The sequence below is a fragment of the Macaca nemestrina genome, chromosome 2 (genome assembly GCF_043159975.1).
Source record: "Macaca nemestrina isolate mMacNem1 chromosome 2, mMacNem.hap1, whole genome shotgun sequence".
Taxonomy (NCBI): Eukaryota; Metazoa; Chordata; class Mammalia; order Primates; family Cercopithecidae; genus Macaca; species Macaca nemestrina.
The window spans coordinates 101976130-102001912 of NC_092126.1; the positions used below are offsets into that span (position 1 = coordinate 101976130).

Sequence of the window (25783 nt, forward strand, 5' to 3'; positions counted from 1 at the left end):
GCCTAGAAAACATCTAGGTCAGAATGAGGCAGAAGATGAAGTACTCCAGCAGTGATTTCCATAGGAAAAAAATGATACACATGCACCTAATGTGTGTAAATAAATTGAAGCAACAATTAAACATCTGGAGAAGAGTTTGGGAACAAATTAGGGATAAATAGAAAACTGAGCAAACAAAGAAACAAATCCTTATTAACTTCAGGGAAAGTAAAAACATTGTGCAAAAAGGAAATATAGTCAAAGTACACTGCCTGACACAGCTGTAAACAGTGTTTACTTAGCAATGTAATGTAATTATATATGTAGTCAGACAATGGATATATTATCTGATGATCTAAGTGAAGATTATAATATGACTGTAACAGAAAGACGAGGGTGAGAGGAAATGAGTTTGTGTATGTGGCCTTAAGTTTGTTCTCGTAATAGGAAGCCAATAAATAACATCAGAAATTGAAAAATTAAAAATTAGTAGTATGAGTATCTTATTGGAGATAGGGAGGTATCAGAAGACACAGGTAAAAAAAGTTAAAAATGGTGGCCTCTGGAAAGAAGAGATGAGAAAAATGAAATTACTGCTTTTTTTGGTCAGAATCTTTATAAAACTCTGTGACCTTTTAAATCATGAACATATATGTCTTAAATAAAAGTAAAAGTCAAATTAAAAAGTGAATAATTTTTTTTCACATCTGTGAGAGGAGAAATCATGTTTGAAATCATGAAGAAATCTATATCTGGCTGCATAGCTGCTTGAGCTGTCAGCTTCCATATCTTGTTGGTTTCCCCCACACACTCTTTATGTTTTCTAAATTAGAAAATCTTAACTCAGAATTATAGGTTGTTGCGAAGCTTTGACGGATATTTCTGGTTTGTCAAATCAAACACAGACCCAGAAATTATGGAGAGAGTGCTCTCTAAAGACTATTTTCAGTGTTTCACCAGAAGGCAAGTGCCCCAGCTCAACAGCAGCTAATGGAGTTGCATCCTCTCTTTGGTGGTATTTGGCTCTGCAAGTTATTTCTTGATGTTCGGTTACAGCATTTGGATGTAATTTTTAATAAGCCCAGTGTGTTATTTCCTAAGTGCTTTTTCTGGTGAATGAAGAAAATCATTGGGTATTGGGAAAAAGTCAAGCTTTCAGCCATTGAGGCACTTGCACCACTGATGTCTGATTGTTACGAATCCCGATATTCAGGCTCTGAAAGCAAAGATTCATAATATTCAAATTCTGAATGGATCACTGAGATACCTAACTTGTATTCATAAAAATCGTAATTAAAAAATTTCATGCCTTATTTTTAAAACTCTGTGTAAGCCTTTCCTATTTGCCAGCCAAAGCAATTCAATGTGGGAGAGCAGCCTCTCTTACTCACTTTTCATTTCAGCCCAGTAGGTCAAAGAGATGTACACTAAGTGACCACAATCAGTTTGTATTCACAATTTCCACTGTGTACCTCAACAGCAAATCAGAATCTGGAGGCATATTACAGACCCCCAGCTGCGTTCTGTGAATAAGGTATGAGCTAGCATTGGAATTTGGAAGCAGCATCTTCTATCTAGATAGTGATACCTTTCCTTGCTGACTTTGCGGCTGGATTTCTTCAATGGCAATTTAATACCTTTCCTCTTTAAAAAAAAAGTTTTGGTAAACTATGTATAATATACATAACATAACATTTACCACTTTCACCATTTTTAAGTACACAATTTAGTGGCATTGAGTACATTCAGTGTTGTGGAACCGTCACCGCTATCTGTTTCCAAACTTTTTTATAATCCCAAACAGAAATGTACCCATTAAACAATAACTCCCCATTCCTCCTGTCTGGCAACTTTCACTCTACTCTCTGTCTCCATGAATTTGCCTATTCTAGGTACCTACTAAAGGTGGAATCATGCAACATTTGTTCTTTTGCGTTTGAGTTATTTTACTTAGCACAATGCTTCATCAATGTTGTGGCATGTATCAGAATCTCATTCATTTTTAAAACTGAATGATATTCCATGGTTTACATATATACTACATTTTTTATCCATTCATCTGTTGATGGACATATTTGGCTATTGTGAATAATGCTGCTACAAACATTAGTGCATAAGCCAACATACCTTTTAAAGTCTGTTTCATAGGTTCAAACTAATTTTTAATTATACCAGAAAGCTCTCCTTTTAAAATTAGCTTCATGATAAATAGAACAAAAAGTCACTGAGTCTTTCCCATATATATAGTGAACATATGCTGACAACTTATTTATTCATAGTTTTGTTCAACTATAAAACAAAATGTCTGCTCTTATACATAACAGTCATTGCCTTTAAATGCCAGTCACATTATAACGAATGCAATACTTCTGATTAAGGAATTATACCAATTGTTTTTCTTGTTTCTTTTCCAACTGCAATATTTGTAATTGATTTGGAAACTGGTTTCGTATCTTACCAGCAAGAGTGCAATTGTGCTTGTTTTTGATATGAGGATGAATGATGACTCTATAGTTTTGTTGTCTTCTCAACCTTTAACATAAAATTTTCACAGTTTTATACTGGAAAGCCTTATTTTGTACTTGTAGTAGAGACAATCAATTGGTTTAAAAGTGGGGTTGATAAGCTTTATTGGAAAATAATATGGAAGTTTTGATAGCTTTATATCATTACTTGACAAAAATGTTAGCAGATAATAAACTGGGTGCTAGGACAAAAGGATCATTGGTCCAATAAAATTCAATTATCATTATTCATTGTCATGACTCCCATTTTCTTATATATTTTTGTCTGTTTTGGGGAGATTATCCACATCCATTGTCCAGTTGTCTCATGACAAACATATTCATGCTTTATATTTTTACAATGGAGGCCATTCATTACTTATATTGTGACCTTATTTCACATTGTAGGATTTGTATTTCTATTTTTATCATTATTGTTAGGCTTCAGAAAACCACTTTCGAAGTGATGGCTCCTTTTTTTTGAATTGTGATGTTATGCAATGCGACAGTAACAATGGCAAATGCAAGTCTGACTAGTGTAAACAACCGTCAGGTGACAATAAAATACATTAGTCAAGATAAACTGCCTATAATTAACTCCATGTTAACCATTATGAATGAAATCAGTTTTTGAAGCACATGCACTGTTTTTGAAAACACAAAAAGTTAGAAATTCTGTGAATATCATAATTAATCTTACATGTTAGATTTTAAAATTATATGTGCATAGAGATCCTTAGATCACTTGTTGAGAAACATTGTAGGAGATGGAGAGAGATGAATTGCCCTGCTAAACAAAGTAAGAATAAGTTGGAGTTCCCAGGGACAATTCAGGAGGGAGCTGGAACATCCCAAAGGGACAGTTTATGAAAGAAGATTACAGGCCAGCCTCATTTAGCAAAATAGATAAAATGAAATGCGGCAAATTGAATCCAGCAAAATGATCAGCTGGAACCATTAAAAATAGACTAGCAAATCTGTTAGTTTACAGATTTACTATATTAACAGATGAAAGACTATATGATAACCTCAATAAACATAAAAATACTGATAGAAGCCAACACCCATTAATGATGAAAATCTCAACAAACAAGAAATGGAAAAATTTGATATAAAGAGTAATTATGAGACTCTCAGAAACACCATAATAGTGAAACATTAGAAGCACACACTTTAAAATCTGGAGCAAAATAAATATGCTCACTGTCATAGCTTTGAATCAGAATCATGTTGCAGGTCCTGGCCAATTCAGTAAGACAGGAAAAATAAACAAATGGTATAAGAATCATAAAGGAAGAAACAAGTTTGTCATTATTTGCAGATAATATAACTGTCTAAATAGAAAGTCCAAGGGAATCTAGAGAAAAATTTAACTTTAAGGAGCTCAGCAGGGTTGCTGGATGCAAAATCAAAATATAAAAATTAATAATATTAAGATAGTTTAGCAATAATAAATATTCAACAGGGCAACCAAAATTGCAATGTACCTAGGAAAAAGACATTATAAAATGTTGTAGAAAAATATTAAAGAAGACCTGTATAAATTAAGAGATCTGCCATACTGATGTGTGGGAAGGCTTCGTATTGTAAATGTGGTGACTCCTCTTGTGGTGATAAATAAATTCAGCGCATTACCAAACAAAGTTTCCACAGACTTGTAAGAAAAGAGCTGGAAAATATAACCCTTAAACTGATATGGAAAAGTAAAGAAACAAGAAGAACCAAAATAATTTTCAAGAAGACAAATAAGGAGGGGCATGTGAATCAACCAGGTTAAGTCTTACTATAGAGCGTTTTAATCCATGTGGTGTTGACTCAGGATGTGACAATGAGATTACTGGGAGAAACAGATTCCGTCGACATGGGAATCTGGTGCATGGCAGAAGCAGTGGTAGAAACCACTTGGGAAATGATGTATTGAAAATAATGTTGGAATAATCCATATGGAAAAGTATTGGAAGCCTATCTCATACCACACACATACAAAAATAAATTCTAGGAGATCGAAATACCTAAATGTAGAAAGGAAAACTGACTTTGAGGAGAAAACACAGAGTGATACCTTTATGGAATACTATATGGCAATAAAAAATGAATGAATTAGGTCTTCATGTATCCATTTGGGCAAATCTCAAAAACATAATTTTAAAACATCAGATAAAGCACACATACAATATGATAACAGTTGCATAAATTTCAAAAGATACAAATCAATACTTTATGCATGCAGTGTTAAACACCCACTTCCCTGTCTGCAGTAGATGCAGCTTCATTTCACATGTTCTTTTCCAGGTGAGAAAACATTTATCTTCCCTACAACCAAATTGCTATAATTTGTCAAAGTTTTCCAGAATTTTGATATGGTTAGTGATGAGTGTCCTAGGGTCATCAAAGAGCCCCTTCAATGACTCTCTTAAACCAGGGCATGGGGAGAGTAGGAAAGTTCTGGTCTTGCCCTTCTTAACAATTTTTGACCCTCTGCTCTCTTCACCTTCTTGTGCCCAATCTGAGGAATAACCTTTAGTTTCCTCCTAGGCAAAAAAGGGGATTAGAAAATGGAACATATATCTTTATCTTTCCACAAGCAGACAGATAGGCAGGCATACAGAAAGGCATAGACCTACCATTATCAGCAGGTAATTATGCAAAGCTAATGCTTCAGCAAGGAATAATAGAAGAGAGGGAAGACAAGGAAAAAGATTCTGTTAAGAACATGGCAATAAGATTGGTTTCTGATTCCTTACTGGCTACAATTTAATGCTTTTTCACAAATATCCAGCATGATCTTCAGAACCCCCAGTCTATCCCAAGGACATTTATTCTCTTCCTCTGGGCTCTCAGCAACATAGGAAACAACTAATGGCTATTATCAATTTGCATTTCAAAAAGAAAATCTAGTCTGATTATTTCCACGAGGCCAAGGATGCTGAACATCATCCAATACGTGTCACACAAATCCCTAGGCTGGAGACCATATAGGTAGATTTGTATATGTTATATTTTTCATAGTGTGCGTATAAAGGGAATTATGTCAATAATTCAGTTAATACAAAATCTCTTAAAGAATGGATTTGATAATTAGTGGGAATGGAAAGGATCCAACTTTGGAAGACAATTTGGCAACATCTCAAAAATTAAAATGTACACCCTTTTGACCTGGCAATTCTACTTCTAGAAATTCATCCCTTAATTTTACTTATATTATGTGTACGAAGATACATGTGTAAGAATATTCACCAAAAAATTAATATGTGGTGGCAAAATATGAGGATTATGTTAATTATGATAAGCATGAATGTCTATCAATAGTAAAACAGTTAAATAAACTTTGCTTCATCCATGCAAATGAAATCTGTTCAGTTAATTTCTACAAAACAGCTGCTGCTGGGATTTTTTTGGGGATGTCATTGAATTTATAGACTAATTTGGGCAGCACTCACACTTTAACAATTGTGAATCTTCTAATCCAGTCACGTGAGACATCCTTTAATTCATTTAGGTACTTTAAAATTTCTCTCAATAATACTTTTTTTTTTTTAGTATAAAGGTCTTGTGCATATTTTTAAAACAGCATTTGGATTTATTAGATCTGCTGTTTTTCTATTTTCTAATTTATTGCTTTTTATAATTATTAACTTCTTTCTTTCATTTGTTATCCTTTTTCTAGTTTTATGTTAGGTCTTTAAATAATTTCTTTTCAGCTTTTACTGATATAAATATTCTATGCTTTAGTGCTGTGAATTATTCCCTGAATATGTATGTCTTTAACTGCACTCTCTAGGTTTTTATTAAACTGTTTTTTAATCTTTTCTTCCCTAGAAATTATATAATTTTAGTTTGTAGTTTGTCTTTTGTCCAAGAGTTCTTTAAGAGAGATTTTTTAAAAATTATCAAGTGGAAAGTCCTCTCATTTTATTAAGTTTGGTTATTATTTTTTAACTTTATTGCAATGTGGTCAGAGAATGTTTTCTATATTATTTCCACTTTCTGGAGCTTATTGAGGTTTTTGTCATGGCTTAATATTTGGTTTGATTTGTTTGTGTTTTTGAAAAGGATGTGCATTTTCTATTGGTAGGGAAGGTAGTTTGCTATATATTAATCAGATACATTATATTAATTATATTACTAGGTCATCTATAACTTTACATACTTTTGAATACATTTTTTTTAACGTCAATGCAGGCTTTATTTTTTTTATTTTTTTTTAATTTATTTATTATTATTATACTTTAAGTTGTAGGGTACATGTGCATAACGTGCAGGTTTGTTACATATGTATACTTGTGCCATGTTGCTGTGCTGCACCCATCAACTCGTCATTTACATCAGGTATAACTCCCAATGCAATCCCTCCCCCCTCCCCCCTCCCCATGATAGGCCCCGGTGTGTGATGTTCCCCTTCCTGAGTCCGAGTGATCTCATTGTTCAGTTCCCACCTATGAGTGAGAACATGCGGTGTTTGGTTTTCTGTTCTTGTGATAGTTTGCTAAGAATGATGGATTCCAGCTGCATCCAAGTCCCTACAAAGGACTCAAACTCATCCTTTTTTATGGCTGCATAGTATTCCATGGTGTATATGTGCCACATTTTCTTAATCCAATCTGTCACTGATGGACATTTGGGTTGATTCCAAGTCTTTGCTATTGTGAATAGTGCTGCAATAAACATACGTGTGCATGTGTCTTTATAGCAGCATAATTTATAATCCTTTGGGTATATACCCAGTAATGGGATGGCTGGGTCATATGGTACATCTAGTTCTAGATCCTTGAGGAATCGCCATACTGTTTTCCATAAAGGTTGAACTAGTTTACAATCCCACCAACAGTGTAAAAGTGTTCCTATTTCTCCACATCCTCTCCAGCACCTGTTGTTTCTTGACTTTTTAATGATTGCCATTCTAACTGGTGTGAGATGGTATCTCATTGTGGTTTTGATTTGCATTTCTCTGATGGCCAGTGATTACAAGCATTTTTTCATGTGTCTGTTGGCTGTATGAATGTCTTCTTTTGAGAAATGTCTGTTCATATCCTTTGCCCACTTTTTGATGGGGTTGTTTGTTTTTTTCTTGTAAATTTGTTTGAGTTCTGGCCGGGCGCGGTGGCTCAAGCCTGTAATCCCAGCACTTTGGGAGGCCGAGACGGGTGGATCACACGGTCAGGAGATCAAGACCATCCTGGCTAACCCGGTGAAACCCCGTCTCTACTAAAAAATACAAAAAACTAGCCGGGCGAGGTGGCGGGCGCCTGTAGTCCCAGCTACTCGGGAGGCTGAGGCAGGAGAATGGCGTGAACCTGGGAGGCGGAGCTTGCAGTGAGCTGAGATCCGGCCACTGCACTCCAGCCTGGGTGACAGAGCGAGACCCCATCTCAAAAAAAAAAAAAAAAATTTGTTTGAGTTCTTTGTAGGTTCTGGATATTAGCCCTTTGTCAGATGAGTAGATTGCAAAAATTTTCTCCCATTCTGTAGGTTGCCTGTTCACTCTGATGGTAGTTTCTTTTGCTGTGCAGAAGCTCTTTAGTTTAATGAGATCCCATTTGTCAATTTTGGCTTTTGCTGCCGTTGCTTTTGGTGTTTTAGACATGAAGTCTTTGCCCATGCCTATGTCCTGAATGGTACTACCTAGGTTTTCCTCTAGGATTTTTATGGTATTAGGTCTAACATTTAAGTCTCTAATCCATCTTGAATTAATTTTCGTATAAGGAGTAAGGAAAAGATCCAGTTTCAGCTTTCTACTTATGGCTAGCCAATTTTCCCAGCACCATTTATTAAATAGGGAATCCTTTCCCCATTTCTGTTTCTCTCAGGTTTGTCAAAGATCAAATGGCTGTAGATGTGTGGTATTATTTCTGAGGACTCTGTTCTGTTCCATTGGTCTATATCTCTGCTTTGGTACCAGTACCATGCTGTTTTGGTTACTGTAGCCTTGTAGTATAGTTTGAAGTCAGGTAGCGTGATGCCTCCAGCTTTGTTCTTTTGACTTAGGATTGTCTTGGAGATGCGGGCTCTTTTTTGGTTCCATATGAACTTTAAAGCAGTTTTTTCCAATTCTGTGAAGAAACTCATTGGTAGCTTGATGGGGATGGCATTGAATCTATAAATTACCTTGGGCAGTATGGCCATTTTCACAATATTGATTCTTCCTATCCATGAGCATGGTATGTTCTTCCATTTGTTTGTGTCCTCTTTGATTTCACTGAGCAGTGGTTTGTAGTTCTCCTTGAAGAGGTCCTTTACATCCCTTGTAAGTTGGATTCCTAGGTATTTGATTCTCTTTGAAGCAATTGTGAATGGAAGTTCATTCCTGATTTGGCTCTCTGTTTGTCTGTTACTGGTGTATAAGAATGCTTGTGATTTTTGCACATTAATTTTGTATCCTGAGACTTTGCTGAAGTTGCTTATCAGCTTAAGGAGATTTTGGGCTGCGACAATGGGGTTTTCTAAATATACAATCATGTCATCTGCAAACAGGGACAATTTGACTTCTTCTTTTCCTAACTGAATACCCTTGATTTCTTTCTCTTGCCTGATTGCCCTAGCCAGAACTTCCAACACTATGTTGAATAGGAGTGGTGAGAGAGGGCATCCTTGTCTTGTGCCAGTTTTCAAAGGGAATTTTTCCAGTTTTTGCCCATTCAGTGTGATATTGGCTGTGGGTTTGTCATAAATAGCTCTTATTATTTTGAGGTACGTTCCATCAATACCGAATTTATTGAGCGTTTTTAGCATGAAGGGCTGTTGAATTTTGTCAAAAGCCTTTTCTGCATCAATTGAGATAATCATGTGGTTCTTGTCTTTGGTTCTGTTTATATGCTGGATTATGTTTACTTTTGAATACATTTGATCTGTTATTGGCTAAAATTATTTGAAAATTTCTATTCCTACAATGTTTTTATTTATCTTCCTACTCTAATAATTTCTGATTTATAAATATTGTTGCCATCTTATTTGTTGCAAAGATATAGATTACTATTATGTCTTTAATATTAATATGTCTGTGCAATTTTTGTCCTATTTCATGCTTTTTGACCTAAATTCCACTTGCTATAATATTAAGATCATGGATACTGCTTTCTTTGTTTGCCTTTGCTTATCTCTTTCGAATTCTATAATTTTAGCCTTTCTGTGTCACCATGAGGAGTATCTCTTTTATTCAACATGGAGTTGGGTATTGCTTTGTAATGTAATAGGCATTTTTAAAAATAGGTGAGTCAAATCCATTTATATTTATTGACATGACAGATTTGCTTAGTCTTAGCTTGTTTATATTATTCTATATGATGTATTTAGTTTTTAAAATATTAGGTTGGTACAAAAGTAATTGTGGTTTTTGCATTGTTGAAATTTTCCATTTGATATTGGAATACATTCTTAAATAAATGTGGCTATGTTATACATCATTTTAATGTTCATTTCTCATTTTATGTTTTTTTGCTAATGACTACTTGCTGTTTATTTTATATTTATTTTAGACTATGGAAATTATGTTACAGAAAAAGCAAATTCTAGCAATTTTCTTATTTGAGTTCAAAATGGGTTGTAAAGCAGCAGAGACAACTCAACATCAGCAATGCATTTGGCCCAGGAACTGCTAACAAAGGTACAGTGCAGTGGTGGTTCAAGAAGTTTTGCAAAGGAGAGAGCCTTGAAGATGAGGAGAGTAGTGGCTGGCCATTGGAAGTTGACAATGTCCAGTTGAGAGCAATCATCAAAGCTGATCCTCTTACAACTACACAAGAAGTTGCCGAAGAAAGCAACATGACCGTTCTACGGTCATTCGTCATTTGAAGCAAATTGGAAAGGTGAAAAAGCTCCATAAGTGGGTGCCTCATAAGCTAAGGAAAAATGCTTAAAAAATCATCATTTTGAAGTGTTGTCTTCTCTTATTCTATGCAACAAAAATGAACTATTTCTTAACCAGATTGTGATGTGTGATGAAAAGTGAATTTTACATGACAACCAGCAATGACCAGCTTGCTGGATGGATTGAGAAGAAGCTCCAAAGCACTTCCCAAAACCCAACTTGCACCAAAAAAAGTCATAGTCACTGCTTGGTGGTCTGCTGCCGGTCTGATCCACTACAGCTTTCTGAATCCCAGCAAAGCCATTACATCTGAGAAGTATGCTCAGCAAATCGATGAGATGCACAGAAAACTGCAAGGCCCGAAGCCAGCACTGGTCAATAGAAAGGGCCTGTTCACTCTGATGGTAGTTTCTTTTGCTGTGCAGAAGCTCTTTAGTTTAATTAGATCCCATTTGTCAATTTTGGCTTTTGTTGCCATTGCTTTTGGTGTTTTAGACATGAAGTCCTTGCCCATGCCTATGTCCTGAATGGTACTACCTAGGTTTTCCTCTAGGATTTTTATGGTATTAGGTCTAACATTTAAGTCTCTAATCCATCTTGAATTAATTTTTGTATAAGGAGTAAGGAAAGGATCCAGTTTCAGCTTTCTACTTATGGCTGGCCAATTTTCCCAGCACCATTTATTAAATAGGGAATCCTTTCCCCATTCCCTACAGAATGGGAGAAAATTTTTGCAATCTAGTCATCTGACAAAGGGCTAATATCAAGAACCTACAAAGAACTCAAACAAATTTACAAGAAAAAAACAAACAACCCCATCAAAAAGTGGGCAAGGGATATGAACAGACATTTCTCAAAAGAAGACACATGAAAAAATGCTTGTAATCACTGGCCATCAGAGAAATGCAAATCAAAACACAATGAGATACCATCTCACACCAGTTAGAGTGGCAATCATTAAAATGTCAGGAAACAACAGGTGCTGGAGAGGATGTGGAGAAATAGGAACACTTTTACACTGTTGGTGGGATTGTAAACTAGTTCAACCATTATGGAAAACAGCATAGCGATTCCTCAAGGATCTAGAACTAGAAGTACCATATGACCCAGCCATCCCGTTACTGGGTATATACCCAAAGGATTATAAATCATGCTGCTATAAAGACACACACACACGTATGTTTATTGCGGCACTATTCACAATAGCAAAGACTTGGAATCAACCCAAATGTCCATCAGTGACAGACTGGATTAAGAAAACGTGGCACATATACACCATGGAATACTATGCAGCCATAAAAAAGGATGAGTTTGTGGCCTTTGTAGGGACATGGATGCAACTGGAAACCATCATTCTCGGCAAACTATTGCAAGAACAGAAAACCAAACACCGCATGTTCTCACTCATAGGTGGGAACTGAACAATGAGATCACTGGGACTTGGGAAGGGGAACATCACACACCGGGGCCTATTATGGGGGGGGGAAGGGGGGAGGGGGGAAGGATGGCATTGGGAGTTATACTGGATGTAAAGGACGAGTTGATGGGTGCTGACGAGTTGATGGGTGCAGCACACCAACATGGCACAAGTATACATATGTAACAAACCTGCACGTTATGCACATGTACCCTAGAACTTAAAGTATAAAAAAAAAAAAAGAAAGAAAGGGCCCAATTCTTCTCCACAACAACCGACTGCATGTCACACAATCAACACTTACTTCAAAAGTTGAGCAAATTGGGCTATGAAGTTTTGCCTCATCTGCCATATTCACTTTACCTCTCACCAACCAACTACCACTTGTTCAAGCATCTCGACAATTTTTTGCAGGTGAAACACTTCCACAACCAGCAGGATGCAGAAAATGCTTTCCAAGAGTTTGTTGAATCCCGAAGCATGGACTTTTATGCTACAGGAATAAACAAACTCATTTCTTATTGGCAAAAATGTGTTGATTGTAATGGTTCCTACTTTGATTAATAAATATTTGTTTGAGCCTAGTTATAATGATTTAATATTCACGGTCTGAAACCCCAATCACTTTTGCACCTTTTCATTATTTGGCGTATCTTGTTTGCTTTTTATTTTTTGATGTACAATTCTTCCAGTATTTAGAGTTTGTCATATTATTTGTTACAAATATATAGATTACTAAAGAGTTTGTATCTTTATCCTAGTGGTTATCTTTGTAAGTAAAAACTTATTATAAATTTTTAATTATAATTAAAACCATGTAATACATTGTCCTTAGTGTGCTAGTTCTTGAAACAAAATCTCTTATTTCAGTTTGGTGATTCTCTTTCCTTTCCTCTCTGTTTTATCCATCATCTGACTGTATTCAATAATATCTTTTTTTGTGCTTACCTTTGTACTGTCAAATATAATTATTTTGTCCATTTCTTGATCTGTCAACTTTAAATAATACTCTTTAACTTTTTGTTATTATAGAAACAGCAATAAGTAAACATACTCTGCTCCCAGGTTCTTTCCTCTTTCTGCTTCCATTTCTTGCTGTTTGTATCATGTCAACACTTGCAGGGCCTCTGGGGCTTGTAGGGGGTAAAATGCCTTTATTCTCATTTTTATCCCCCTCTGGAGGCACCGTGGTTTAACTAGCCCTGATCTGCTAAGTGATTTAGCACTTCTCCGCCCACTTCTGGTCTTCCAGTTGTTTTGACATCATTTGTTCTCTGTGTTTTCCATTCTCTTTCTCTTTGTTCTATGTATATTTATACTGTTCTTTTCCCCATGCTGTCATTCTATTGGCATTTTGAGAGGGTGGGGTAAAACATATGCATTCTATCTTCCATATTTAACCAGAATCTCCGGATAACTCCCAAATAACTCATTTTGAAAAAAGTGTTTTGCATTAAAAGTTCGGAAGAAGCATAGACATTTTACGTGCTATATAATCTCAACTATATTAAATATAATTTTATGATTTTGTGATTTCTCTACCTAGTTACCATCTTCTGATTTATATTTTCAGTGTTCAGCATTAATGCAATGGTCATTTATTTTAAAAATTATTAAGTTTTTATTATGATATGTAACATGTATAATAAAAATGTACATAAAACATAAATTAATTGTTTTAAAACAAATGCTTATGTATTAATCAGCCCTTGATGCCGTAACAAACTATCATAGATGGGTGGCTTATGCAACAGAAATTTATTTTCTCAAAAATCTGGAGGTTAAAGCCTGAGATTGGGATGTCAGCATAGTTGGGTCTGGGAAAGACTCTCTTTCTAGCTTATAGATGACTGCTTTGTCCTTGTGTTCTCACACGAAGGGGAGAAGACTCTGTCTCTTTCTCTTATAAGGACACCCGTTCTACCACTTAAGGGCTCTACTCTTGTGACTTCATTTAACCTCAGTCACCTCCTTAAAGGCCCAATCTCCAACACAGCAACATAGGGGGTTAGTTTCAACATTTGAATTTTGAGGGGACACAATTCACTCCATAGTAGCTTGTGTGACAACTACCCATGCCATAAAATGGAATATGACCAACACTTTACCAGCCCCTTTCCAATTACGTCCTCCTTCTTCTGCCCTGGAGGCTACCATTCTCCTAATTTTTGGTACTTTTTCTTGCCTTACTTTATTGATGTTTTTTACTTCATAAGTATGCATTCCTAAACAAAATAGTTTAGTTTTGCCTGATTTCAAATTTTATATAAATGAATCATGTTTATATAATCCTTTGCATTTGGCCTTTTTTGTTCAATATTACATTCTTAAGACTCATCCTTATTGTTGTGCAGGACTAAAGTTCATTCATTTTTGTTGCTGTACATTTTCTCATTTTAGAATGTAACAGAAATAGTTAACGTACTCAAAGTTTATGGACATTTGAGTGGTTTCTGGTTTGGAGTTTTTATGGGCAAATGTTCATAAACTTTCTTGTAACTGTATTCTGGTGGCCACAATTACATATTTCTGTTAAACACAGGTATGTTAAGAGTGTAATAAAGGAATACGGTATATGTGTGCTTTCACCTTTAACAGATAATGCCCAATGCTTTCCAAAGAGGTTGTCCAAATTTACACTCCCACTAGCAGTGTGTGAGTTTCTGTTGCTCCATGTCATTCCCAATACTTGGTATTGTGACACTTTAAAAAATTTCCCTTCTATGATGAACATGTAATAATATTTCAGTATGATTTTAATTTGCATCTCTTTGATTTAAAAAAAGGTTAAGAATACTTTCATATGTTTATGGCCATTTGGATTTCCACTTTTGTAAAGTGCCTATTCAAATTTTGTGCTATTTTACAAGTGGTTGTTCTGACATTTTTCTAATTGATTTGTAGGGTTCATTACTCTGAATATAAGCACTTGCTTTTTCACGCTCTTAAAGTTGTCTTCTGATGAACATTCTTAATTGTAGTATACTAAAATGTATCAGTTTTTCCCTCTATAGTTAGTGCTTCTTGTGTCATATGTAATAAAGTTTTCCTTAATCTGAGGTCATAAAGATATTCCTCTTTGTTTTTTCCTTTCAAAAATCTTATCCACTATGATCAAGTTGGCTTCATACCTGGGATCAAAGCTGGTTCAACATATGCAAGTCAATAAGTGTAATCCATCACAAAAACAAAACCCACATGATTATCTCAATAGATGCAGAAAAGGCCTTTGACAAAATTCAACACCCCTTCATACTAAAAACTCTCAATAAACTGGGTATGATGGAATATATCTCAAAATAATAAGAGCTATTTATGACAAACACCTAGCCAATATCATACTGAATGGGCAAAAACTGGAAGCATTTCCTTTGAAAACCAGCACAAGACAAGGATGCCCTGTCTCACCACTCCTATTCAACATAGTATTGGAAGTTCTGGCCAGGGCAATCAGGCAAGAGAAAGAAAAAAGGAATATTCAAATAGGAAAAGAGGAAGTCAAATTGTCTCTGTTCGCAGATAACATTATTGTATATTTAGAAAACCCCATCATCTCAGCCCAAAATCTCCTTAAGCTGATAAGCAACTTCAGCAAAGTCTCAGGATACAAAATCAGTGTGCAAAAATCACAAGCATTCCTATATAACAGTAACAGACAAACAGCCAAATCATGAGTGAACTCCCATTCACAGTTGCTACAAAGAGAATAAAATACCTAGGAATACAACTTACAAGGAATGTGAAGGACTTCTTCAAGGAGAACTAAAAACAACTGCTCAAGGAAATAAGAGAGGACACAAATAAATGGAAAAATATTCCATGCTCATGGATAGGAAGAATCAATATCATGAAAATGATCATACTGCCCAAAGTAATTTATAGATTCAATGCTATCCCCATCAAGCTGCCACTGATTTTCTTCATAGGATTAGAAAAATCTACTTTAAATTTCATATGGAACCAAAAAAGAGCCCACATAGCCAAGACAATCCTAAGCAAAAAGAACAAAGTTGGAGGCATCATGCTGCCTGACTTCAAATTGTACTACAAAGCTACAGTAATCAAAATAGCATGGTACTGGTACCAAAACAGATATATAGACCAATGGAACAGAACATAGGCCTCAGAAGTAACACCACCCACTACAACCATCTGATCTTTGACAAACCTGATGAAAACAAGCAATGGGGAAAGGATTCGTTATTTAATAAATGGTGTGGGGAAAAATGGCTAGCCTTATGCAGAAAACTGGACCCCTTCCTTACACCTCGTATAAAAGTTAACTCAAGGTAGATTAAATACTTAAACATAAGACCTAAAACCATAAAAACCCTAGAAGAAAACCTAGGCAATACCATTCAGGACATAGGCATGGGCAAAGGCTTCCTGACTAATACATCAAAAGCAATGGCAACAAAAGCCAAAATGGACAAATGGAATCGAATTAAACTAAAGAGCTTCTGCACAGCAAAAGAAGCTATCATCAAAGTGAACAGGCAACCTACAGAATGGAAGACAATTTTTGCAATCTACTCATCTGACAAAGGGCTAATATCCAGAATCTACAAAGAACTTAAACAAATTTTCAAGAGAAAAACCAAACAACCCCACCAAAAGTGGGCAAAGGATATGAACAGACACTTCTCAAAAGAAGACTTTTATGGAGACAACAAGCATATGATAAAAAGCTCATCATCACTGGTCATTAGAGAAATGCAAATCAAAACCACAATGAGATGGCATCTCATACCAGTTAGAATGGCAATCATTAAAAAGTCAGATGCTGGAGAGGATGTGGAGAAATAGGAATGCTTTTACACTGTTGGTGGGAGTGAAATTAGTTCAACCATTGTGGAAGACAGTGTGGTGATTCCTCAAGGATCTAGAACCACAAATACCATTTGACCCAGCAATCCCATTACTGGGTATATACCCAAAGGATTACAAATTATTCTACTATAAAGACACATGCACACATATGTTTATTGGGGCACTGTTCACAATAGCAAAGACTTGGAACCAACCAAATGTCCATCAGTGATAGACTGGATAAAGAAAATGTGGCACATCCCTAGAACTTAAAGTATAATAATAATAATAATAATAATAAAGAAAATGTGGCACATATACACCATAGAATACTATGCAGCCATAAAAAAGGATGAGTTCATGTCCTTTGCAGGGACATGGATGAAGCTGGAAACCATCATTCTCAGCAAACTAACACGAGAACAGAAAACCAAACACTGCATTTTCTCACTCGTAAGTGGGAGTTGAACAATGAGAACACATGGACACAGGGAGGGGAGCATCACACACCAGGGCCTGTTGAGGGATGGGGGGCTAGGGGAGAGAGAGCATTAGGAGAAATACCTAATGCAGATGATGGGTTGATGGGTGCAGCAAACCACCATGGCATGTGTATATCTATGTAACAAACCTGCACTTTCTGCACATGTACTCCAGAACTTCAAGTATAATAAAAAAAAGAGCTTTATGTATTTATATTTCACAAAGAAAGTGAGATGTTGATCTACCTAGAATTGATTATTGTGTGTGGCGCAAAGTTGCATGTTTAATGTAGTTTTTCCAGTGGGATTCCTAATTCTTCAGCATCACTTTTTGAAGACCGCCTTTTCCCTACTGTTCTGGGGTGCCACCTTTTCACACATTAGATGTTTATATATGTGTTGGTCTGTTTATGGACTGTCTATTCTGTTACATTGTTCTGACCAATCTTACACCAATGGCACACTGTTTCAATTAGAGCTTTATAGTAAATCTTGACATCCAGTAGAATGAGTTCTCCCACTTTGTATTTCTTCCTCAAAAGTTTCTTGGCTATAATTTGCTCTTTAAAATTTCATGTAAACTTTTGAGGAAGAAAATTTAAAGTTTAAAGTTTGTCAAGTAATACCAAAAGAAGCCTGTTGAAATATTGATTTGAGGATCATATTAAATTTATTAGTAATTTTGGGGAGTCTACAATATTGAGACTTTGAATCTGAGAACATGTCTCCCCACTGATTTGGTTTTCTTTAAAAATTTTGCACAACACTTATTATAATTTTCCTTATAGACATCTTACTCATACTTTGATAATCTTATTCCTAGATACTTGACATTTTAAAATGCCAGTGTAAATGAAATGGTACTATTTTCTATTTGTTGCTAGTGTATATATACAATTGATTTATGTATGTTAATTTGTACCCAGCTACCTTACTAAACTCTTTTATTAATTCTTGTATGTTATGTTGGATATTTTATGTATACAATCTTATTATCTGTAAATTACATCTTTGGTACTTTTCTTCTTCTTGCACTTTTTTTCCTTTTCTTTACTATGCTGGCTGAGACTTCTGTTACAAAGTGGAAATGAGAAGAACAGACATCTTTGGTTTTTTTTTTCTTTTGATCTCAAAGGGAAAGCGTTCCACGTTCACAATTAAGTATGATGCTTGATACTTTAAAACAATGAATATCCTTTCTCAGGGTGATGCAATTCCCTTTTTAAAAATTATTATACTTTAAGTTCTGGGGTACATGTGCAGAATGTGTAGGTTTGTTACATAGGTATACACGTGCCATGGTGGTTTGCTGCACCCATCAACCTGTCATCTACACTAGGTATTTCTCCTAATGCTATCCCTCCCCTAGCCCCCCTACCCCTCAATAGGCCCCGGTGTGTGATGTTCTCCTCCCTGTGCTCATGTGTTCTCATTGTTCAACTCCCACTTACGAGTGAGAAAATGCAGTGTTTGGTTTTCTGTTCTTGTGTTAGTTTGCTGAGAATGATGGTTTCCAGCTTCATCCATGTCCCTGCAAAGGACGTGAACTCATCCTTTTTTATGGCTGCATAGTATTCCATGTCGTATATGTGCCACATTTATTCCTTTCTATTCCAACTTTCCTAAGAATTTAAAATTATAAATGGAAATTAAATTTTATCAAATGACTTTTAGCATCAATTAAGAAGACTATGTGATTGTTTTCCTTTAATCTATTAATAAAAATATAACATATTTTCTGTTGTGGCATGCATTACTGTTATGGTTAGCAAAAAAAAAAAAAAAAAAAAAAAAGAAAAGAAAAGAAAGCTCTGCAAAGCACCTGTTATTATACCCAAAGGTATGTTAGGTTCAAGCTGGAGTGAGAGTATCCCTCCCAGATGTGTGGATATGGAGTGGTTTTGGAAAGTTTCCACATTCAGAAACTACAGAGGTTTCATCCACTAACCTAGGGAAATAGAATAACCTCAGGAATACTAAGATTCCTTTGAGCCATATGAAGCTTGATAACTTAAACAGCTTCATTTATGAATTATTTTCTAAATATACTCCAGAGCCATTTGTTCTTAGTTCTGTCTCAGCTTTGCTCCTGTCTCTCTTTCACAGTAGGCCTTCTCAAAAGCATACCTTCTCTAAGGCATAAATTTATGTGTGCATCTAACAAGTGAGTGTGTGTGTGCGTGTGTGTGTGTGTCGGGGGCGAGGGGACTCATCTTACCAGGCCACCTTAGACTAATGAAATTAGAAATTAGACTTTCTGGGGCTGGGACTCAGGCATTTAAAAAATCTCCCCAAAAATTGCAATATGCAGCCAAAGTTGAGAACCACTAATCTGTTTCTCCTTGAAACTGAAAATCGTGTATGTTTATGAAACAAAGCTCATAGAAGGAGACCTAGTTATTACAAAGACAAATAGACAATAAGATTCAGCACTACCCACATGAGTCATGGCAAGATAAATAAAAGACAAAGACTGCCAAGTGAAGGAAGAAAAGAAAGCAAAAAGAGAAGGTACAATAATGATAGCAAATCTACTCACTCAATTTTCTCTGGAAGGTCAGTTCGGGTCATGCACACACAATTAACCAAAATAGTGACCGTAATAAATAAACTGAACCACCTGAAAAGCCTGTGTTAAGGAAAATCTGAGATCACCAAGTCTCTGTGATGTCATCTAGGATCACCTTGATGCTGAATAATTACATTTATAAATCTTAGCTAGTATTAGCTTTATGATCTTGTCACATAATGACCACTAACATTTACTGAGTGTGCCTAAGCTAGGCTGAGTACTTTGCCCATGTTACTTCTAATACAGCTAATCTACAGGTGGGTATTATTATCTCCATTTTGAAGCTGAGAAGCAGGCTGACAGAAAATAAAAGTTAAATAACTTTTCTCAGGTCATGCAGCTAGTCAACCATGCTGCAGAGATGTGAGCTCTATCTGTCTGATAAACTCTGAGCAAGATAGAAGGAAACAGACTCCCTTTTTCAAAATGTCCTTCTGCCCCGAAGTCTTCATTTCACTACACAAAATGTTCTGAAATTTCATCTGGCAAATGTTTTTTTTATTCTAAAAGACAAAGAGAAGTTAGAAACTTGGAGATAAGTGAAGAGGTACAAACTTTCATGGGAATTAGTTTCATCAGATTGTTTGCATAACCTAGTTGAGATCAGTTCCACCAAGGAAATGGTCTTCCAGATAGGAACGGTGGAGGCAGGCACAGGGAAGTGAAATACTGGCTCCGGAAGAAAACCCCAAGTAGAATTAGGCTGGAGTGGAGAACTCTGAATAGCCAGAGTGGAAAATATTGACAGCTGACTATGGGCAAAGGGATCACCAGAAAGGGAGGGAGACATTGAAAGGAAGGTGGGTAAATGGGGTAAATAGAAGGGAAGAAACGTTAGTGGGGAGAATTTAAAGGTAAATTGTTCCCACTTGGACATTTTTCTTAGGAATAGCTGGGCTCCTAACAGTACTTCCTAAGGAAAAACAAAGCTTGAAGATAAGCTTGACCTACAGAGAGAGTACAACACTCATTTTTCAATTTGAGCGCAAGTATTTAAATGTATTTTCGTTTTCTGTAAATGCCTTGATGTGTCCGGTTTTAGTTACTTAGGAACACATCTATTTTGAAAAGAAAAATTCTGTTAATTAAACCACATTTTCCTGCTGACTTACAATTAAATTAGGAAGTATGCTCGCAGGGGGGAAATGTTAATCCATGGATTAAACTAAAATCATGTCTCCAATTCTACAAACCTTTAAAAGTAATATATCTTATGTATAATATTAATTATGAAAACATTCATAGCAAATGTGATTAGAATTATATTTTTGGTGAAATATTAATAATAGGGCCCTGAGAATTCTAGTATCTTTTGGGGCTGGAGTTACCAAATTTATGAGATTTAAATGCAGACTTTTGTGAGGAAGAGACCCCCTCAACAGCTTTTCTGTTCAGCTGTGACTCTACCAAGCAATTATTTTACTCATCAAATCTCAAGATGAAGAGAATATTCACTGGTCACTTGGTTCTTTTAAGGGGATTTTATTTCTAATTAGCTGTTTTTTACTTATCCAGATGTAATTCAACCAGAATCCATATAGAGGAGTTTGTACGTTTGTGATTTCTCTTTATTTGTAATTTCCATGTAATTGTATATATTTTGAAAAAGCAATAACTACCCAAGCAGAGATGACACATTGAGAGAATAATTATCCTGATTACTTTCCATTAACTGCCTACTTCCTCACTGCAGATACTGCTCTATGCAGGATGCAGGCTGGACTTCTTAACTAGGTACGTAGTCTTGGATAATTTACTTAATGCCTCTGTGTGTCAGTTTCATTATCTGTAGAATGGGGATGGTAATCTCTACTTTGAACTGATGATGGTGTTGACACTTAGGAAGTATTTAGCAAGTGGGAGACTGCTATTGTCATTAAATATCCTTCTGTAGAATCTGAAAATTCAAGATTCAGCTCAGAAAACGTAATTCTTGCTGGCTAGCCATAAAGACAAAAATGTAAAAAGAGAAAACGTAATGCAACTTCATCAACCGTGCAGCTTCATGTTGAGTGTGCAGCTAGATGACTGTGCCAAGGTTACTAGCTCAATGAGAACTGTCCAGAAATCCAACAATCTGCCTCAGAGTTAGGGAGCAGGGTAGAGCTCTTTTTTACTGATGCCTTCTAAGAAAAGGCTGGTTACCATTTGTCAGGCAACTGAGGCAGGTGTATTCTTGCACATCAATCTCCTGCAAGCCAGGGCTAAATTTGTCATAAGGAACTTCCAGTCCTTCCAATGATCAAGGATCTTAGGTCATTAGGATCTTTCCATTAGGACTACCCAGGAAGATCTTAGGAAAACAAACCAAAGTTTCTTTTCTCTACTAGTTTGGCTTGCCTTGCAAAATCCCCTGAAGGCAGCTTCTGACACTACCTAAAACAATTCATATAGTAGACATTTGACCAATGTGTCTCTAATCATTACAGTCTTGTACGGCATGAAGCGCGGATTATTGACATTTTAAATCTGCTAGGAGTTTTTGAGTAACTTGTGATGTTAACAGTGCCCCATGACCAACGAAGTCTCATTGAGACTGTGTGTGCGCTTCCCATCATGGTCTGCTTTCCTTGCCCTCTAGGAGGTGCTGCCCTTTTGCCATGGTTATGGCACAGAGTAACAACCCACACCTATCCCATCTGCCCAAAGAAGGTTTGGGCCCTCTTACTGCCTGTTGTGTTGTGGGGAGAACGGACCACACACTGTGGTGAGAATGTGTCTCGGGACATCAGCAAACCTCCCCTCATAAAGAGGGCTTTTTTCAAATTGTGCATCCACAGGTGTGTCTAGATTAGTCTCAGGTGGATCCAAACCACCTGTGTGTTGCATGAACACTTCCTCTGTGTCTTGGGACTGCTTTGGGGTGTGGGACATATTAAAGGCACAGGCCATTTTTTCAATCTAATAACCTCATTGTCCTTTTGGGATTCAATTGGATAAGGGCTCTGTTGTTAACCTCTAAAGAAGGTACTGGACACGGTGGGCAAAGTCTGATTCTAACACGTGGAAGAGGCAATTGTGCAAAGGATATGAGTGGACAGACACTTTGATGGCCGTTCTTCTGATCAGGTTGAAAGGACTGAATAGCCACAGGGCTCGAGTGGCACTAAACCGGGAAATGGTCCTCCCTTTGTTCAGCACCATAAATGTCTAAAACAAAACAAAACAGAAAGTGGACCTCCAATGAGAAACAAGACTCCTTATACAACCATATTTTTAAACATGAGTGGCATTATCTCAGGCTCATGAGCAAGAAGGGCTCTCGGAACCACAGGTCAATGACAGCCAAATGGAGGTACAGAGAGGTAGAGAGGATCAAGGACTAAAAGCCATATCCTCACGCTCTCAGCAAGATCCTGGTCTCTGGGACTGACAGTGCACCAAGATGAGCCCACTGAGGGTGCTTCATGGACAGACAGCCGATCCTCAGGCTGGTAAGATGTATTATGCCCAGGGGAGGATTCTGGCAGCAGGATGGTGAAGTTCTGGTTGCATTTAATTTCTCTTCTGACTAGAGAACCATCCTTGTTTTGTAATGTTTCTTCTGTCTCCACCTCCTATGTCTTTGCCTCTTAAACCCTCTCCTGTCTTCTCCCTCTGAGCATTTAGGAGTATATGAACTCTTGGCATGGGAGAGGAGGAAGAAAGATATTCAGTGCCTTTTTATTTACTCTGCTAGCCATATTTGAGATGGCTGGTTCCTGTTCTCCTAAATCCCAAACATGCATTCACCATTTTTCGGTTCTATAGAACATCTCAAATACAACATAGGTGAGATAATCGCCATGAAGAAGCTCTTGTTTAGTGATTCTCAAACTTTTTGATTTCAGGGATTATTACTCTCAAACCTTATTGAGGACCCCAAATAATTTTGTTTATGTTAATACCTTTTTGTTTATGCCATATATAGGTATATCATATTAGAAATTAATATATATGTATATATGCTTATACACACATACATACATATCATATGTGTGTATATATACCTCATATTAGAAATTTAAAACTCAGGAAATTTTAAAACACGGGAATATACAAGCACACAATCCAGTAGCTGTTAGAGTGATGACATCATCCCCCATCAATAGCCTCTATTCACCAATGTATGATGATAAGAGAATGTGTGTGAAAAAGACAAATTATATCCAAGTATTGTTATAAAATAGTTTTGATTTTATAAACCCACTAAAAGAGTTTTGGGTACACCAGGGGTTCCAAGATCATAGTTGAGGACCACTGGCTTAAATCATCCTGCTTCTGTCCTCATCCCCATACTCCTCCCCCAACCTCAAGATGTGTGCTCTCCACCTGCAAAGAAAGCCAACTCATCTGGAGGCCCCAGGCCAGAGCTCATCCAAAGGAACAGCCAACTTTCTCTGAAAGCTCTGCAGCAGTTATCTGCTTTTGAAGATCTAGGTTTAGTTAGTTTCTATCATAAATGTCATAAAAATTCAAAGAGATCATCAAAGAAGTTAGATATGGTTTTTTTGTTGTTAACGGAATCTTTAGTAGACTACATCACCCAGGGTTCAGGAGGACTTCCTGGACTGGGTGGGACCACGACTTCCTCTCCAAGAGCTGAGAGCAGACATTCCTACTGGTAGCTCTTACCCGGTGTGTGCTGTAGAAGGTGTCTAGATCTTCCAGGGGCTCCCCGATCAGTTCTGCTGGGAGCTCACCATAGAACTTGGGCAGCTGGTTGCAGGCTTTCAAGTCTAGCTGTGGCCGAGTCTTCTCTTCTTGGTCCTTCTGCTCCCTGTGCTTCTCTCTGGCTTTCTTTGCTGCCTGCTTGGCAGCAATTTGCTTCTCTATCTCCACCAGTGACTCCGGAGTAAAGCGACGAAAGTTGTTAGTTCCGAGGGATCCAATGGGGAATTCCATCTTCTCATTCTTCTTCAGGAAGTATTTATACTCTTATAAGAGTGGACATAACCACAGAGAGGTGACAGCTTGCCCACTGGTCCTGTCCCTCTCATCTGTCCCATTTTGATTGTCAGAACAGCCCACCTCCCACCCTCATATCTGGCTTTTCCCTGAACTCACGCTTGGCTCCTCCCAGGAACCCATTCCCCTGCAATGCTCTCAGGGGAGGCTGTTTATTCCACCCTCCTCCAGGTGGCTATGTCTTTGCCCCCCATGTGCTTCTGTGTTATTGCTTCTTCATCACTTTGTACCATCCTACCACTACCACCAGATTTAGCCATGCTGCCCTCTCTCCTCATTTCCAGGACCACTGAGCTCCAGGCACTCTCCCATATTCATCAAAGACTTTGGTTCATAGTCTATTTTATCTTAAGTCTCATGCTACTTTCTTATCACAACTTTTATTTATCGACATTGTCAACATTTCTCCCCCTGTTTGAATTCCATTTGGACCTCCAAGTTACTGGAGAGCTCCAGATTGTTGGAGAATTTCACTGGAACCTCCAATTTCATTGGGACCTCCAGGTTCAGTCTATGGCTGAACACTTCTGTCCATATCAGACCTGTGGTCCACAATTTTAGCCACTCCTCACCCTTATCCTAAATCCCAAGCCTAAGTCAATCTAGAACCGTTCCCCTGAACTGCTGAGGGGTGATGGGAAAACTCAGTATTGCCTGGGAATCATATGGTATCCCTAGTCAGAAGTTTCTTCTAGTCTGAGGTTTCAAATACACTCTTTTTCTCACTATTCCCTGTCTTCTTTTGCAGTGAGCCAATGACCACATTTCCTAGTTCATGGAGAAAAACAGAACTCTGTCAACTTCATGCCATCAAACCTCCAACTCACCTGCGTCTGCAGCCTTTTTTCCTCTGTCCCTTCTGTTACAACATGAGAGGTATCATCCCACATTCTAAGGACCACTCCTTTCTCTCTGCTTAGGGTCTTATCTCATAGCTACCTCATTTTTCTCTCTCTCCTTGTCTGCCAGCTCTTTCCTATCAGCATTTAAAGATGCTTAACTTTCCTTCAACTTTAAAAACTCTCCCTTGATGCAGAGCCCATCCAGGTCTTCCCTCCTCTCTCCTTCTGTTCTCTGCTGGCTTTTAAAAAAGGACTTACTTCTGCTCACTGTTTCTAGTCACTCTTCAGTCTTTGAAGCTTGGATTTTGCCCTCCTATCTCACTAAAATGCTTCCTTGCAGGGATACAAGAGATCACCTTGTGGCTAAAGTCAGGGGGCCCTTCTCAGTTCTTATCTCTTTTTTCTTTTTCTTTTTCTTTTATGAGAA

The 25783-nt window shown here is 37.0% G+C and overlaps 1 protein-coding gene across 3 annotated transcripts in view; it reads right to left on the reverse strand.

Annotated features, from left to right (window-relative positions):
* Nucleotides 1–24451, reverse strand: part of LOC105480211 (sodium voltage-gated channel alpha subunit 10) — a 100205-nt gene extending 75754 nt beyond the window's left edge. For all 3 annotated transcript variants that reach the window (XM_011738780.2, XM_011738778.2, XM_011738777.2), the window contains exons 1-3: nucleotides 24182–24451; nucleotides 22590–22717; nucleotides 19535–19615 (exon numbers count right to left, since the gene is read on the reverse strand). In XM_011738780.2, the coding sequence (XP_011737082.2) occupies nucleotides 19535–19615; nucleotides 22590–22717; nucleotides 24182–24451 (479 nt within the window). The remainder of the gene's footprint in view (nucleotides 1–19534; nucleotides 19616–22589; nucleotides 22718–24181) is intronic.
* Nucleotides 24452–25783: the final 1332 nt, after the last annotated feature.